At 42.0% G+C, this 17,920-nt stretch overlaps 3 protein-coding genes across 4 annotated transcripts; 2 read left to right on the forward strand and 1 right to left on the reverse strand.

Annotated features, from left to right (window-relative positions):
- The first annotated feature begins 5,785 nt into the window (after positions 1–5,785).
- LOC131888851 (TBC1 domain family member 13-like) lies at positions 5,786–9,103 on the forward strand. 2 transcript variants are annotated; one of them, XM_059237794.1, is made up of 9 exons: positions 5,786–5,941; positions 6,009–6,082; positions 6,559–6,684; positions 7,031–7,143; positions 7,236–7,406; positions 7,474–7,669; positions 7,725–7,926; positions 7,999–8,179; positions 8,842–9,103. In XM_059237794.1, the coding sequence occupies exons 1-9, from the start codon at positions 5,919–5,921 to the stop codon at positions 8,899–8,901; spliced, it is 1,146 nt and encodes a 381-aa protein (XP_059093777.1). In that variant the 5' UTR covers positions 5,786–5,918; the 3' UTR covers positions 8,902–9,103. The 2 variants fall into 2 exon arrangements, with proteins under 2 accessions (XP_059093777.1, XP_059093778.1); XM_059237795.1 differs by lacking the exon at positions 6,009–6,082 and having other exon boundaries at positions 5,817–5,941.
- LOC131888853 (COX assembly mitochondrial protein homolog) lies at positions 9,048–10,254 on the reverse strand. The gene is made up of 4 exons (XM_059237797.1): positions 10,009–10,254; positions 9,769–9,912; positions 9,345–9,483; positions 9,048–9,278 (listed from the first exon to the last, which is right to left on the reverse strand). Exons 1-4 carry the CDS (start codon positions 10,108–10,110, stop codon positions 9,118–9,120), a joined length of 546 nt encoding a protein of 181 aa, XP_059093780.1. The 5' UTR covers positions 10,111–10,254; the 3' UTR covers positions 9,048–9,117.
- A 1,751-nt stretch (positions 10,255–12,005) lies between these two features.
- On the forward strand, positions 12,006–16,533 carry LOC131888847 (7SK snRNA methylphosphate capping enzyme-like). Its single transcript, XM_059237789.1, has 5 exons — positions 12,006–12,389; positions 13,339–14,827; positions 14,920–15,125; positions 15,209–15,978; positions 16,073–16,533. The coding sequence occupies exons 1-5, from the start codon at positions 12,096–12,098 to the stop codon at positions 16,395–16,397; spliced, it is 3,084 nt and encodes a 1,027-aa protein (XP_059093772.1). The 5' UTR covers positions 12,006–12,095; the 3' UTR covers positions 16,398–16,533.
- The last annotated feature ends 1,387 nt before the right edge of the window (positions 16,534–17,920 follow it).

The following is a 17,920-nucleotide window of genomic DNA, read 5'->3' on the forward strand; positions in this document are numbered from 1 at the left end:
GGCTTAATAAAGTGCACTAGTGTTCAACGGCGCACTTGATTTAAAAGCGAGCAAGACTTCATACTTCATGAGCGACGGTACTTTTTTTCCTCGCCGACATCTGCAAAAGCGGAAATCAAAAATGATTCAGAGCGGCAAATTATGCCAAATGTCGACCAATAGAAGCCACAAGAGTCGGAATCAATCCAGCATTGAATGCAGCTCAGATACTGTCCTGCTTCTGGGGTTCAAGTCAATATGTAGAGAGATAATTAGCCACGAAAAGAGGAAATTGAAGTTATGCTTCACAATAATGGAACCATCAAACAAAGACGGATATCGGTAAGCTATGTTGATTTCGTTGGTAACCTTGAGTGCGGCCAAGAAATTGACAGAATCCATTAACATGTGTATGGGATCGCCTTTCCTGGCGGCAATTTTCGCCTCTTCATGACAACCCATTATTATTATTTTACGAACAATTTTTAAGTTCCTCCTCCCACCATAAGCATGCAAAGATAAGGAAATCAATGAACGTCTCCAATTCATTGCAAAGAACATACGGGCAACGAAACAGATTCTTACTTGATCTAAGGAGCATTCAATTACTGTGAATGTGTGTCAGAGAAAATTGAAAGATGTAGCCCGATAACAACGCTGCTGATTTGATTACGCTTATCTGGTTAGAGACAAAAATAATCAATGGGAGACAGTTTTCTTGTGCGCAGGCGAGAATGATTCTCAAGCATGATAAAAATCTAGCAAATCCCTCCGTGTCCTACCAGGAACTTGGCTTTACGTCACAATCCAGATTTGTTGATTCGTTTCTTGGTTGGATGGCAAGGCACATGCGTGAGTTTTTAATAAGTTTTCAAGGACTTGCCCGCATGGCCAACGAGACTTGGTGAAGAGCGAACACCATAATCTTCTTCCAAGAACCAACCTTCTCTCAGGTGAAGAAGCTAAAGAAGCTAAACAAACCAACGAGCACTTTTGGGATTGACTCGTTTACTTGAACATCGTGCTAGAGAGTCAATTGGACAAAAGAGTAAAGTACTTTGGTTTTTTAATGTGAGTGATATTCAATTTCACGCTGTCTGAGAAATCTGTTGAAAGCAGGCAAACAAACTCAGTGGATAAACGAAATTCGGTTGTCTCCTCCAATGATCATTGCTTGACATCCAGAGTCAATGAAGTCATGATGATATATCACATCTTCAGCATTTCAGGGTTAGGCTGCTTCTGGCTTTCAATTAGTTAGGAAAAACTAGAAGAAGACGCAAAATGGCAAGTCATCTAAATGGATCTTCCAGAGCCACGGATCCACGGATGCTCTTTGGCCAAAATCTGATCATGATTGGTCTCTATCAAATGCCAATAGCTGGATGTATCTAATTCATAATTTGGCAAAGGTGTTTTAACCATGACCCGGATCGCGGTCGGTCCAATTCATGGTTTTTGGACGTGCTCAAGGCCAACCACGCTCAGGAGTGATTAGAAAATTCAAAGTTCTTTAGATCAGGGCATTATGTTTCAAGGTCACACATCACAATCCTGTTCTTTCCAACGTTCATTGAGTGGATGTACCTGCGTTAATACGTTTTTTAAGGCTAGATAGATGCATTTCCACCACCTGAAAACGAACGAGAGGACAGACCTAGCCACTATGTTATTCAAATTGTGGAGATTTAGAGATCCATTTTTCTTTTCGCTCCAACCCCAACTCCCAGGTTTGCCATGCAATCGATGCAAATCGTGTCATGGTGGTTAACCAAAGCGAAATTTGCAGCTTGTCGCGAGCAGAGCAAGTATGTAGTAAGTAGTAAGTGAGGAACCACTCACTCTCTTCTCACGGCCTTCATTAGACAAACAGAGAATAAGAAGTCGGATTCTTGTTCTTAACCTTGGAATAGTTTCGCATAATCTACCACTACCAAACAGACACGAAGAACCAGTAGAAGAAGTAAGCCGTCATGAAAACGCAAGCTGAGTGATTGTTGTGCATTACTTGAGATTCAGTCAAATATGTAGACTTCTCTTCGATGAAACGAGAATCCTGGAATTGATGAAAGAGTCCTCTATGGAAATAAAAACCGTATTGCAGGGCCAAATAAAGCACAAATGGAGCTTTGGAAAAACGTGACCTTAGAGCTGATAGGTATTTTTCTTATTCAGAAGTGATAAGAAAGGAAAAGAAATTGAGGAGGTTAAGTAGTCTCACTTGCCTTTGCTAATGATCTTGCATTTCAGTTCCATGGAGGGCCCTTTTAATTAAACCGACGGTCGTCAGATGGTTCGGAAGCACTCGGATAATCGTTTGGTTTCCAATAGATCATGCCACCAAACAACTCTACTGGGTTGACATTCACCAAAATTTGACTTTTCAAGTGGAATGTGCCATGGCGGTCAAATAAAAATAGGAAGCGCATGACATTTTAATCCAACAACAACTCCAAATACAACCATGATTTCCCCAATCTTCTCAATGTGTTGCATCATCTATTGATTGCGTAGTAAAACTTTGAGAGAACGAGAAAAGCACCAAAAAAAACATGGAACCTGGTCCGTTCCATCGGATGGTCTCTTTTAGAAGTTGGAAGCATTCGCTGATATATCATTATTTTGGTGGCAATCATCATGTTCAAAATCAGAGAAACCATTTTTATCGGTATCGAAATTGTCAAAGCAGTTAAAGATACAACTGGGAGCTACAATTTCACTTGACATATTCCAATGGCTTTAGCTTTATCTGAAAATTGGTGTCTATCATATCTGTAAATGCTTGGGTTTTGAGAAACTCATATTTTTCTCTGTGAAGCTAAGTCTTCGGAATGATAAACGTCGTTGTAACAAGGCAGCGAAACAAATCATGTATCCTCGAGGGCATCGAATAAATGCAAAAGCGGACCTCAATTTAGGTTAGGCATTCTTAACGACCGGCTTTGTTTCTCAAAATTGCAAAAGAAATGTGGCGGCAGATTGTGGCTGCAAAGACAACAATCATAACTCATTGGCAAATGAAGGTATCATTCAAGCCAGGTCTGGTTCACGATTTTTTTTTCGGTGTCTGAATGCCACACAGCCCGGGGCTAGCTTTCGTTGGAAAAATATGCTGATTTCAAAAAGATATTAAAAATCCCGTGTAGCACTTCTCTTTTACTTGCGAGAACAAAGTCAAAATAGTTCAAAACATGTCAAACTCAACGCTTTATGCTATTTTTTCATTTTCAAAACCGATTTGCAAGAATGATGTAAATGATTTAAGTTCGACCCAGGAATAAAATAGCAATGAATAACAATAAGACGAGTTTCTTTGTTTGTGTTCCAAATTGTTAGGAAACTAGTATTGGTAGCAACTCGAAATAAAGTCCCATGTGTTTATGACATGGCAGGCCCATTAAGTATTAGGGTTACATAATAAAATAATAACTCTTATATGGACTGCCTCAAACCTAGTTTTTTGGACGGACTGCTATCGACTGATTGTGAAAAGCAAAAACCAAACACGAACTTGAAGAACAAACCCATCCAGGGGGCGGACCAATCCCAGAGGGCTTGTTCTTCCAGGTCTACTTTTTAAATGCCCAGCCCGCCCACTCATTATTATATAACCACTAACTTCCATATTTCAACCCAATCGCCGCTTTTAAGGATCTCAGAGTCATCATTTTTTAGATTGATCCATTCTCTCCCGACCCAAAAATGAATTCTCAGTTCCTCATGGGTGAGAGATATCCAAAGCAAAAATTCGTTTTAGCCAGGCTTACCCGAATTCTGTTTATAGGTCGATGGGTGACGTATCAGAGTTGGCAATGATCAGACCCAGTGCGTGGAAGGATCCGAGTCACACCCGTGGACGGGTCAGGGCTGTGGTTGAAACGGGTCACAATGTCACAATCCGTGTGGATGTTGATGGGGTTGGGATGATGATACTTTGGATGGCGGACTACATACACTAGCTCAGCGAGCTCAGCACACATTGAAAGGAAACAGTGTTGCTATAGAAATAAGTACGAAAAGGTCTAATGGATCTGGACTACTTAAATGGGAACAGTGGAGGGATGTTTATCGACCCTAATAACACTATGAAAAATTTTCAAGCTATTTCTATGCCCTTTTCTATATTCTACCCAGCAGATTGCCTGGGCAGGCTATGCATCTTACAGTCCTTGAAGAAAAAGACCCACGTTTATGCTACATTTCCAGAATCTTGCCCCACAATATCTGGGCAACTCTTTAGTATACATTTCCTTCCTGGAAGATTATTTCGAGCTTCAAATCGGTTTTAGAATTAACACTACATCCTACATATTACATTTGGCTGCTTGGGGTATTTTTGATCGATTTTGGCAATCCTGAGTAAGAAGGTCTTTCTCCGTTTTTGCTCCTTGCTCTTGTCCAGTTCTGTCTGGAATCCATCCACTCCTTGGATCTGACTTCAAAGCTGCTGAGTGCTTACACTGTGCGCAATGGACTTCCAAGTGCTAATCTCGGAGACGTTGGTTTTGTGTCTGTCTGCCTTAGCTGATAAGACTATGCATTATCTTCAACAGTTGCCAATCTAATTAAATATAGAATGAAGGGAAATTAAACATCAAAAGACAGTCATAATACTTGGAAAATTATATTTTGTTTTGTTTATCTTCAGAGACAATCTTGAACTTAGGCGTTAAGTGAGCTTGAAAATTGTCAACGTTTTACCATCAGTAAATCAGGTTACTATGGAGAAGGTGACGAGGGTTGGGAGCTGTAAATGTAATAAGTCTTCAATTGATGCAGTTTTAAAAAATAATCTCAGAAATAACTGAGACTTAAAGAGTAATGGAATGAAAAAAGTCAAGGATTCTTCCTTCATTGAGCATGATATCGTCTTTTTACTTCACCTCTTCGGACCAGCATGCAGCATAAATTACGTTCTGGTTCTAAAGAGTTCCCTACAACGAAGTAGGCCTTTGCCAACATCTATGTAAACTGTGTTTCATTATAATCACAATTGTAGAAGTCTTACACGTACTTTTTTTAAATGCAATGATACTTCCATCCGCATTCTGACTTTATCTAGATGAATTACTTTGCAAGGTTGCAGAATATTACGATTCTCTTTATCGACCCCTTCCGATAATTATGTAGCGCTGATGAAACATAGATCGACAAAGACATGTAGAAATGTAATTATTTGGTCTCTATCAAAAAAAGTCAATCTGAGACGAGCTTGTTCTACGCGATACTTATATTGTAACTAAAATTTGTCAAGGACACAATCGTAATTTATGATTGAAGTAGTCCAATTGCGTCAATTTAGATTCTATCAGGAGCACCAACACTAATAGAAAATGTAATTACTTTAAAGATATGTGATCAAAGAAACTATTATCACAATATGTGAGAAAATGTTAGCCTTCTTCGGTGCATCTTACTCACACCAATACTTTCAAGAATATTTGAGATGATCAATGGATTCAATCCAACAAAAAAGCAACTTGTTAGCTAAATGATAAACTTATTAGCTATAGCATTCATCTCGTGATGATATCAAGTCGGGCACCCTCATCCTTTGCCTACCACCCAGGGCGGATAATCATAACAATAATAACCTCAGCCCATTGTATACATTCAGTCACTCCACACAGAGCTCTTACGAACCCAAAAATTCCATCCAATCAAGTTTTTCTCTAGACTCTAACAGCACTCTCAAGCTCAAATCAAGTTTATTCATGACTAAAAAAAAGCCTTTTGATGACTATATTTCATAGTGTTGTTCTCCATGGTTGGATTTTTCTTGACAATCAGGGTACTTCAGTCCGTTCTGGCATTTTTGACTCCATATATTCTGGAGAGACTGAGCACCCTAGTTCAACTCGACGAGAAGTTTGAGTGCAGAAAGGGGAGGAATTCCGAATGAAATTCCCGTCACCAAGAGTCACTCGAGTCATTCAGAAATGTCGGATGCCTACAAACAACGGTAATACCTATACTTAACCTGACTTAGCTCGGCTGCTCACTTTCAAGATTTTCAATGCATTTTATAGAGTTCAGGAATTCGATGACCTGCTGAATAGCACCTGTGTGGACAGGGAGAAATTGAAGAAGTTCGCCTTTGAAGGTGAGAAAGAACTGAGAAGGGAGAGTAGCTTTTGAAGGAGCTGCAATTCAAGACTCGATCGAACAAGATTGGGTTTATGAATGATGGGGGTTAAGCCCATTGGTTTTACTCGATCTTTGGCTTTCCTAGACAAAGTCACCATTCAGCCACTGAAGAAGTGTAATTTCAATAGCTCTCTAACATAAAAATACTCCCATTACTTGATGATAAGAGAAAGAAGAAATGGTTGTAAATCCAATGAAAAGGAGGCGATGTTACTTCAAATTAATGTTTTTTTGCGTATGAAGAATGAAGTTAACTATAACGAGTCAAAATATTTATTTAATGCCCTCTTTCAAGAAAATATTGCTAACAATATAATTCGGCATTGGGCCAATGATCCTAATATGAAAACATTCCTGACTAAAAAGCGGTTCAGATTATTTGTAAGATTAATCAATATATTATGTTAATAACTGGCCAGAATGATGTTTCAGGCATTCCGGAGGGTGCAGGACGACGAAGTCTCTCGTGGCGAATCCTTTTGAACTACTTGCCTGAGGAACGGTCTACTTGGAATGGGGTTTTAACCCAACAAAGGAAGTTGTATCAACAATTTTTAGGTGAGATATTCAGATATGTTTCAGTGAGTTTGATCTAATAAAGCACTGGACAGTGAATGAGTATGATAATTGATCAATTTGAGCCAATGATCAGCGTCAAAATATCCATGGACTCATGTGAAGAGGGAAAAAGTATGATGCCAAGATTGGCCCAAACTAGTTTGCCCAAATTCCGACTCAAGACCGTGAATCGATTATTGGCACTCACACACTGCTTATGTAGGTGTGTGATGCGCACCAAGTTGTCAAAGATATATGAAGGAACATCCTGAAAAGGGGTACCAAACCAGTATGAAAGAAATCAATATCCTGATGGTAAAGCTACTAAACACAAAAAACTTTACAGATGAAATGATCTTGGTGTCTCATTCGGAAAAAATCGTCGAGGACCATCCACTCAATCCCAATCCGGAGAGTCATTGGCAGTCGTTTTTCAAAGACAACGAAGTTTTACTACAGGTCTGAAGTCAATTACCATTTCATTCATTCAACTCCGTCACCCAAACATTTGTGTAAAACAAAAGCATCAATATTTTCACTTTTACTTTCAGATTGACAAAGATGTACGTCGCCTTTGCCCAGACATTTCCTTCTTTTCCCAGGGTTCCACACATCCAAATGTTTCCGTGGTCAAAGGTCGGGCCGAGCGACTTCATCAACGTGTTCAACAAACCAGGCTCAACGCTCAAACCATCGAAAGAAAAGGTTTAGGCATGTCCAAGGTAAGAAACGAGAGAATATACCGAATCTCGATGAGGAGAATTCATCAATATCGAAGGTTTTTGTCAGCTCTCCTTGTCCAAGAAGTTGGCCCCGGAAAGTTATGCTCCCTTGGAAGATGGCGAAGCTCATTGGGAGATTGTCGAGCGGATTCTGTTTTTATATGCCAAACTCAATCCTGGACAAAGTTATGTCCAGGGGATGAACGAAATTATTGGTCCCATTTACTACGTGTTTGCCTCGGACTCCAATGTAGAATGGCGAGGTAAGTGATTTCGCGGCTTCACGACCAGAATAGAGGTTAATGGATATCATTTTAGAATATGCCGAGGCGGATTGCTTCTTTTGTTTCACCAATCTCATGTCGGACATCCGGGATTTCTTCATCAAGACCTTGGATGAGGCTGAGACTGGGATCAATGGTCTCATGATCCGGTTCATGAATCAGGTCAAAATCCAAGACCCCAAAGTGCACCAAAGGCTGACTGATCAAGACATTAAGCCTCAGTTTTTCGCTTTTAGGTAACTACTAATCAATAATCATCAGAATGCTAATGACACTGTTCTCAAACTTTGGCTCTGGACTCATTTTAGGTGGTTGACATTGATGCTTTCGCAAGAGTTTGACTTGCCGGACGTGCTCCGGATTTGGGATTCGTTACTCTGTGATGAGACTCGGCGAGATTTCCTTTTGGCCGTGTGCACAGCTATGGTAGTTTTGGTCCGCGACGATCTTTTGCACAACGATTTTCCGGAGAACATGAAACTGCTACAAGTAAGTCGTGAATGTCTAGCAAAAATCATCAAATGGTTTCGAAGACAAAGAGAGGTCCCCGGTGTAAGTCACCTCCGGGAATTCGCTCGTGGAAACTCAAACTTACGATCGCCTAATAAATATCCGCAGACTGAGAACCATTGACTCGGTCAATGTAAAGGGCCGATGTGATGGTTACCTTTGTCGGCCGTTTTAGGCTCAATATACTTAGACCCTAGAACCCCAATAGTTTTTCGCTGGCTGCTTCTCGGTTGGAATGGATGAGACCTGATTATTTAAAAGCTTTATAATCAAACTGGTAAGCTTCCGGCATCCGGTTTAGAACCCATGGCACCCAAGGGAAGGTAGTTAGTTGTCTTGGTTGAGCAGCCTTTTTGACGGTCGGTTGCACCAGCTCCAATTTAGATTGGAACTTCAATCGCGTAGAAAATGTAAAAATAACTCATGAGAGAGCAAAAATCAATGGAAAATAATAATAATAGATAAATTTTGCATTTACAGTGACTTGGAGCAAAAATAGGTTCTATTTTTTAAAAGTTTTTGAAAAATGTAATCAATTTTGTGAGGCAAAAAAGAATGGAATATCCTTTCAAGCCAGAGAGAGCAATCATTAAGGGAAAAATGCGGGCTTTTCTAAAACGGATTGTTCATTTCTTTTTCAGAACTATCCGTTCACGGACGTCCAAATCATTTTGTCCAAAGCCGCCAGTCTCATGGCTTGACGTTATCCAACCGTTTCGTTACTGTGATAGGTGCCCTTATTCCGCAGCATTTGTATCCTCCTTTCTTTCTATCATACTCATCCATCCAGGAAACCCTAAAACCCAAATACACCCACCCGATTCAATGATATTGCCTGGTCCTCGGATCTAGGAGTCTGAATGTATCTCTCTATTTGCCCAGACAATAAAATCAGCAAACATATCCAAGGTCCATCACTACTTATAAATATCACCGGCCCATTCCGGAGCGCCATTCGGGTAAGATTCGTCCCACTGGGCCGGCTTTCGGGGTCGATATTGGCCATCCGGGCCCAAAGGTGGATCGTTCGGATCGCGGTGGATGTATTTCGTACTCTGATATCGAGAGGTCCGAATACCTAGGATGATATTGGGAGGGATAGAAATGTTGCTTTCGCTTCTTGGTCCAAAGTGTGGAATCTTACCCGTTTGACGGTAATGACTACGCTCATTGAGATATTCTTGGGTGATGGCCTCCTTGAATTGAGGGTTGTCTTGCCATTTAGCAATGCATTTTACCATTTCATCCTTTTGCCCTTGACATTGGTAAAACGATGCGAGACCCTAGGGATCAGAATCAATTCCAAACAAGTGCTCCCATCATCCAACCAAGATATCGAAAACATACCGTGAATTGTGAGAATATTTGTGGTCTAAATCATGCCTCCCTGACATTTTTGTTCATGGAATTGACAAATAGTGCCCTTCATTCTCGGATATCCAATTCAGAAAGTCTCTCCTCAAACTTAAGGCCATTGATTTTTAGAGTAACCCCCTTTCAAAATGTCTGCTGCCAACCGGCCTGTCAGCTAATCTAACCCTCAAGTATCCAACCAATCCAGTGATTACCTCTTTTTTGCCGCATTCCAAGAATTTCTTGACCTCGTCGGGACAGAGTTCTCGGGACACATCTCGCATTCGTTGAGGAATCAACGGGTCCTTTTCCATATTCGATAGTTCGCGATAGTTGGGATCGCCTAGTTTCAAGGGGCCCTGAGGACCCAATCAAGAGAATTTTTCCGTTATCAAAGGGCCCCACTCAGTTCCCAATAGGTCGATTCCGTCCTTGACCATTGCCAAAAAAATTACCGTGTACATGTGAGAGGGAAAGAGCCTTTTGTCGTTGGAATCGGGCGAATCGTCGATATGCAGGCTCTCCTGAACCCGACGACTCGATAGCATGTTGCCCATGATCACGGCTGAAGGATTACAATCGTGCTTGGGAAGAAAATAGTTTCGGTCTCAGGAAGATTCTCCGGATTTTGAAGAGTGGAGAGGAGCATCAAGATGTGGTTGGAATATTTGTTATTGTTTAGGCCGGGAGCTGACATGGTGTACAGAGATCTAGGAATTAGGGATGGTCGGCGTCTTGCCAAACGTGTTTATGGAATCGATAGAAAAGATGGATTAGTTTATGGCAATTCAGATTATTTTCAGACATTGCATAGAATAACGAGAGAGTAAGAGAAACACTAGGTAATCAAATTAACACTTGGGTAGAGGACAGGAATAGAGGCGATGATAATTGATATCTCTTTCGGTTTATTTATCAGAGGTTTTGTTAATGGAGTCAAAGGGTTCAGTGTCTGTGACTGAGTTCAGGATTTAAAAAAATCCAATAGAGAAAAGAAGGCCATTGATGAACTTGGATATTTATTCCCAGGGTCAATAAATGGGTTGTTTGTTTGTGGTAGGGCTAAATGGCAACTCTCTCGGTTGGACTGCCATTTGATGATGGGTGTCCCACTTAAGGAATATTCCCACTCCGTTATCACAAGCAATATTGATTAATACCTCACCCTTGGGAATGACCGCAGGTTCGCCCATTTAAGCTGTTTAAGTAATAGCTCATCACGTAATCTAAATGCTGCACAGAAGCTTAACCTTTGTTAGCCAGGATTGAACCAGGATTCCCAAATGTGAGAGCCGATGCTCTACCAATACGCTACCAAAACTATCCTCAATAAGTGAGTATCAATTTGTAGAGGTTTATTTGTGCAATGCGAAATCCCTTTTCCTTACATTGGACAAACTAATGTGTTTTGCTTGGAGTGAAGGAATTGGGCTGGTTTCTTGTGGGTTTTGCTGCACCAATTCTAAAATATTAGCAAAAGAAAACAAAAAAAAAGAATCACCAAATTATAAGTTAATTTGGCCTAAAAGAATTCATAACGCCATTGTGGAATATAAATACGTCATTTTTTTATTTATATACGTATATTCAGACCCAGATATTATTATTTTCAAGCCATCCAAGTGCATTTGACGTTTTCGTAAAAATACTGACAAGGCGTTTTCTATTATTTTCTGAATTGCAACTCCCTTTGCTTTGAGTTCTCTGTAAAATAGGGACTATCCTTTCCCATAAGCCAAACTTAAAGCAGTGTTGAAAGTCTTGTTATTATACATGCTTTTAGAGTAAATTTTAGAGGGATTATATGATGGATTAACAGTTCATAGCACGTGCCTCTTTATCTATTTCTATTGTGCTTTTTTCATAAGCGCAATGTTGAAGCAGTCCACAAAATCAAATATCAATATTGATGAGCTTCTATGGTCCAAAATTGGCTTGTCGCCACAAGTCTACGCGTCCGCTGACCCATGCCAACTTGTCAGCCGAATCAGCCCCAAATTCGAGGCCAAGATGTTCAATCCCCGTGGCACTTTTACAGCTCCATTACCTTTGGTAGGCTCGTGATGAATTTGAAAAGTTTCTTTAGCCCTTTTTTCAATTGCTTCTGAATCCAAACGCTTGATACAATAACAATATAAATTTAGGGCTTTGCATCACCTGATGGCCTCTGATGATCATCACAAGAATTGCCTTTGAAAATGGGGCTGTAAAAATGGCTCACCCGAAATGACGGAGTAAAATCTCAGTGATGCCAGTGACGACCGACCACATGGGCTCTCCTCGAAATAACATTTCATTAACTCTAGACGAAATATTTAAAATTCACTCTCGCAATTTGAACCGTCACCTTCAAAGACACCCCGAAAAGTATATTCTAGGTACCCCGGTTAATAAAACTTGGTCATTTCCCTGATAGCATCGTCCAATTGGCATCACTGCGTGCATGAAAACGTAAACGTTGTCTCAAAGCAAATCGTCGACGAACGTGACCGAAAGTCCGAAAGCATTTCAAGTAAGCCGTGATTGGGCCCGTTGTGCGGCCATGACATCACCTGAGGTGGAGAGATTAGCCATTCTGGACAAAGTGGGCGGGCCTGGAAGCGGGCCGAGTGGCCCTAGTAGCGGCAAACGTGTGACTTTTGGCAGTCTCCAACCTCACCCTCACCATTCCCATCCTAATCAACATCCAAACAGACATGGGCACACTTCTCACCAGCGATTCGCTAATCAGAGCGGTGGCGGAAGGAGACTCAGCAATGTGACAGCAGGGAGCGCGCCCTCGACTTCGAGCGCGATTACTCCGACTGGGGCGCAGGATGATTCAGGAGCCAAAAAGGTAATATAAGAAATACTTCATATCTACTTTATGTAAATGTTGTGTTTGATTACATTAAATTGTTCCATAATTACCCTAATGTGACTATGTAATACTGGACTTGACATGCGTTTTTTGAAACATTGACAGATTTGTTACCATAAGTCTTTTTTTCTGGATTAAGCAATGTGTACTGAATACAATGCTTGAATAGGAAGGCTCAAATCTGGCAGATTATGATTTATTATGATGGATTGTACAATTTTAACACATATTATAATAGATGTGCTTTCTATGCTAAAGTTTGATTTTTTTAAATCCATATTGAACCATGGTAGCTGAGTGGTCTAATGTACCCAATAGAGGCACGTCATGGTTCCCCAGAGGGCGTGGGTTTGAACCCCGCCTGTGAAGAAAAAATAATGCAAGAAGTATATCTCATTAGGTATATATGTGTGCAGTACATGATTGTCAAAGCAATTGGTTTCACTCTTGGTGATTGGGGCTCATTCTGGGTTCAAGGGTTGCCACTCAGCATATTTCCACTAGAGAAGGAGGGTTTGTTTTATGCACTTTGATGAAAACTCAAAATGGGAAATGATCTTGCTTTGAGCCATCATGTAATTTTGAAAGATTGAACTAACATGTTTGATCTAACTGACAAAATTCTGATGAATGGTTAATGTACTGAAGCGGTTTTTTTTAACGTTTAGTTACTCTAAGCTTGGCTCATAGATATTAGGACAATTGCACCATAAAAGACCGCCACCAGATTATTGTGAAGAAAAAAGCTCGAAATTTTTAACTCCAGGTTACAACCAACCTCCCGTGATTTTCTGTTGATCCCACCATATGGTGTGCTCATTTATGTTTATGACTTAAAGTTTCAAGTGCAAGCGGGAAATATGCAACGAACTAAAACAATCACATCCCAGGCTGTAGTTCATATGTTTGTTCTCACTTATTGTAGCCGCCGGCGAATGCTGCCGCTACCTCAGCCATGAAACGCCCTTCCAACTACCCTCGGCAACTCCGGAAGCGGAGTTATTCTTTCTCCGAAGGTCACTCTAAGCAAAGTTTGTTGGCCGCGGCTCCTTTCATCAATAACGCGAAACGTTGGAAGAATGTGAACAAGCACAATAATGCCGGTCTCAAACGAAATCATAAGAACGTGCTGCCCTCGAAGTTTCTCTTGGGTGGAAATATCCGCGACCCGCTCAACCTGAACAGTCTCTCGAATGAAAAGATGTCCAAAATTATGAACGCCGTTACTCCCGAATCATCACCTTTACCCACGCCAAAGCATCGCAAAGCTGAGCACAAAATTGAGGTCCTGATCCCACCCAACATCTCGGATCCGCTCAATCTAAACGCCGTGGTAGATGAGAACGAATACGAATCGAAATTGATCTCGCCCAATCTGGCCGCAATGAATGAAAAGCGGAAGAAAAAATTCCGATATCGAAAGCGAGCTCGATCCACTTCCAGTAAGGCCAGTTTGATAATGGCCAATGCCCGCGAACATGAATCCGAACCTGAGCACGAGATTGATTGTAGCTTGGATGCCCGTGATGACGAGGATGTGTTAAATCAATCAGACAGTGCGATTACTCAAGAACCCAAGGCCCCTATCTTGAAGCGTAATCCCAAAGAGATCGAGGCCCCACCCCCCAAATCGACCTCAACTAAAGATGAAGTGGCGAGTCCGGTCAGTCCTCCGCCTGCTACTCGCCAGTTCAAAGGCTCAAAAAATAACTTTCAGACGGCCAAAAACTCAACTAAGGCCAGCAAAGTTCAACAAGCCCAGAGCAAAGCCCAACACAAGATTGTTGAGCCCAGAGTGATGGGTGTTAATAGATTTCATCAAAAGAATAAGAAGTTCGAATATGGCAATTACAATCGCTACTACGGCTATCGTGCTCCTAATGCTGAGGACGATCCTCGATTGAAGTACCTAAAGGCGGAATGGTTTGCCGGCAAGGAGGTCTTGGACATCGGATGCAACGTGGGTCAACTGACCATGGCTCTTGGGAGATTGTTCCATACCAAATCCATCATTGGCATGGATATCGACAAGGGTTTGATCGAAGTGGCTCGAAAACGGTTGCGACACGTGGCAAGTCAAACTAAGGCTTCCAATACGGCTCCCAAACACGGTGAGAGCAAGGATTCCAAAAAGAGTCCGCAATTTCCCGCCAATCTACCCCAGATCTTTGGACCTTTAGATCCAGCGTCTGGGTTGAGGTTCCAGCAAGACTCAAATTCAGCCGAGCAATATCCCCGGAATGTGAAATTTGTGTGCGGGAATTATGTGCTGGAAAACGAGGAACTGCTGCAGACGGTTCAACCGGAATTTGACGTCATCAGTTGCTTCTCGACCACAAAATGGATGCATCTCAATTTTGGCGACGAGGGTTTGAAGAGGGCTTTCAAACGGATATTTGCCCAACTTCGTCCAGGTTAGTTCCGTTTTTAGCTTTTACTTGCACTTGCTTAATTCATATTTTTTCATGTGCATGTTCATTTATGATATTCTTTCTGTACTTTGAAGGTGGACTGTTCGTCTTAGAAGCGCAAGGACTTCCCTCCTATCGGTTGAAAAAGAAATTAACTGAACGCATCTACGAAAATTTCCAAAAGATTAAGCTCAAACCTGAACAGTTTTCCGACTATCTGATCCACCAAGTCGGATTTAGTTCCGGCCACAATATTGCCGTACCCCACCATTCGTCCAAAGGCTTTCAAAGACCTATCCAAGTAAGTCGAATTACTTATGAATGATGACGAATGATGAAAATTGCATTTCCCAATTTTGAATTTGAATTTCTTTCGTTTGGTAGATATTTGTGAAACGTGCGTCTTCCAGTTATCACGCAAGTAGCACAGCCACCACGCCCTACAGTGGACCGTCACCACACATTCCTCCCAAGCGGTGCTACGCCCCGTCCCTCACACCCACGTACAATAAATACACACCCTTACATTCACCCAGTGCCAATTTATACAAGAATCCAAACCGCACCCCTTCGGCCGGGGCTACGCCCCAACCGGGTCCTAGTGCCACACCTAATTCAGATGACGACAAATTTTCGCGTCCTGCCAATCCCACTTTGTACCTGGGAGGATTCACGCCTCACTATTCTCCTGGTCACACGCCCACATATTCAGGCTATCAACAAGGTCTGACTCCGGGATATAGCGGTCCCAGTCCGGAGGATAATCCTGCCCATCGAAGACCCTCTCAGCATTCTCCTGTGTACACAGGACCGCCTCCTGGCTTGATTAGTAACGCCTCCACGCCTGGTCATACCGCCGAGCAATCTGAAGACTTTCTCGAACCTGGCTACGCCCCCAGTCAATCGGGGTACACGCCTAGTAATCCGGGCACCCCCTCTCATATAGCTGGGCCCTCTGGCTTTAGTCCTGGTCCATATAGCCCCGGTAATGCCACGCCCAAAGGAGGCTACCGAACCCCAGGTACCTCATCCAACTCGCCAAACACACGAAGTGCCACTTCACCCCAAATCCAACAACCCGAGGTCTCTGGCAATACCACACCTCATCCTGGACCCTCTGGAACCTCTCCAGCGGATCAGCAAAAGTACCTTTGGTAAGTTAACCACAACTGTGAGTAACTTCCACGCTGTGGAAGTACTGAAACTTGAGGTAAAACGTTGCTCATTTATTGATTCGTTCCACCTCAGGTATGGAGATTCGAGTAGTGGGGGTAACACTCCTCAGTCGAACTATGATCCATCTACCTCGCCTCAAGTCTACCCAACCCACTATCCACCCATCGGAGAGGACACTTATAGCAATCCGGCCACGCCCAATAGTCCGGCCGCCAATGGGGGTCCCAACAGTCCAATTCCGGGCCCCTCTGTCTCCTATAGTCCCACTGCCCAAGTCCAAAGTCATGAGTCTCGGTTGTCCTTGAGCCCAGCCCCTCCTCCATCAATCCAAAGTCCGAGTCCAGTGGGTAGTGTGCCTTCCTATAGTCCAAGGCAAGGCCCGGAGTCTCCCACTTGAGACCATTGGGTTTGAAATCCTGCATCTCTGCTTGTCCCACTTTTCTCTAACTCTCCAAGTACCATGATGCTAGTTAGTCTTTAGATTGGATGTTATGAATTTCCAATCGAAAATAAAATTGTCCCGTTGGCTTGAAGGAGCAGAATGATTAATTGATTAAGTTTGTGCTTCAGAGTTCGTTATTTTGAGTCACAATGGTCAATTTCATTTTCAAAATAGTTCACTGCAGTTTCCGCACTGCCAATTAATATATGATTAGAAACCACAGGCCAACAAAATTACTCCTCAAATGCCGTTCACGGTTGGTTAAAACCAAAATCTAACAAAACAAAACAAAATCGATGGATTGAACCGTTACAGAAAAAAGTACCGCGTTCCGGTTTTTTGCGGACTGCGCAGCACTTTTCTGCGGACTTGTTTACCGTTACTGGGATTAGAACGTCAGTAGTTCAAGACGAGAAATTAATTAATCTTACTTAACTTTTATTTACATATATTATTTGATCGATCAACGAATTCGATTTGGCTGATATGGCTTACCCTTGAAAATAAGGTTGATCGAGAATTTTAGTCAAGAAATTGAACAATGAAGGAGCCCGAGAAAGAAGAGAATGTAGCGACCCTGTCTGTCTACTTTCCCGCTTCTTCCTATCTTTCTTCTGTGTACTCTTCTTCCTCCATATAATCTTCCTTTACCGTAAATGTAATCAGTCTACTACCATCTCTTGACTTGTCATGTTGGCGGATCAACGTGGTCCGCCACAAGAGTTGGATTTCATTGTTTTAACCAGCCTGGATTCTCGAGGGCTTGCAGGTGCTCTCAAAATGCACATTAGGCCTCTACGATCACTAGAAATCCTGGCTTCGGACAAATTTCATGCATGGATACTTTTGAAAACGTACAGTTTTACTGAATACTGTACAAACCCAACTTTTGTAACCTCTCCCAATACGAGAGCTCTCTCATATTCTCAATGTTCCTAGTAAAACATCTTTGGGCCTGCTCGAGCTTTTGCAAACCTGCTGAACTAATTGGAGCCCAACGGGGCGAGGCATATTCAAGATGCAACTGAACAATCGACTTCTACAGAGTTAGCACGTGATTGTGATACTATTTCTGGCCTAAAACGTGCGATATATCCAACCACACATTTGAAAAGCTTTGCCAATATTTTGAACTGGATATGCTCATCGAACTTTCTATCATTTTGGAGGACTGCACCTAAATCCTTCATGGATGGGACCTACTGGATGCCCTTACCTTCATCATCTATTAGTGGACTGTCTAATGGCGTCGACCCAAAGGTCATTGAGCGGAATTTCATTCCATTCAGTGGCATGTTACTCGCAGAAACCCAGGAGTAGATTTGTTCTAAGACCTCTAACAGACAACCGGAGTTCTGACCATTCCTACCAACTACCAATTTTGTATCTTCAGCATAAGAAGAGATACTGACATTACTACTACCAAGCTTCTGAAGCGAAGCAATGAAGATAATGAAAAGGAGAGGACCCAAAATGAA

The sequence above is a fragment of the Tigriopus californicus genome, chromosome 10, assembly GCF_007210705.1.
Source record: "Tigriopus californicus strain San Diego chromosome 10, Tcal_SD_v2.1, whole genome shotgun sequence".
In the NCBI taxonomy this organism is placed as follows: Eukaryota; Metazoa; Arthropoda; class Copepoda; order Harpacticoida; family Harpacticidae; genus Tigriopus; species Tigriopus californicus.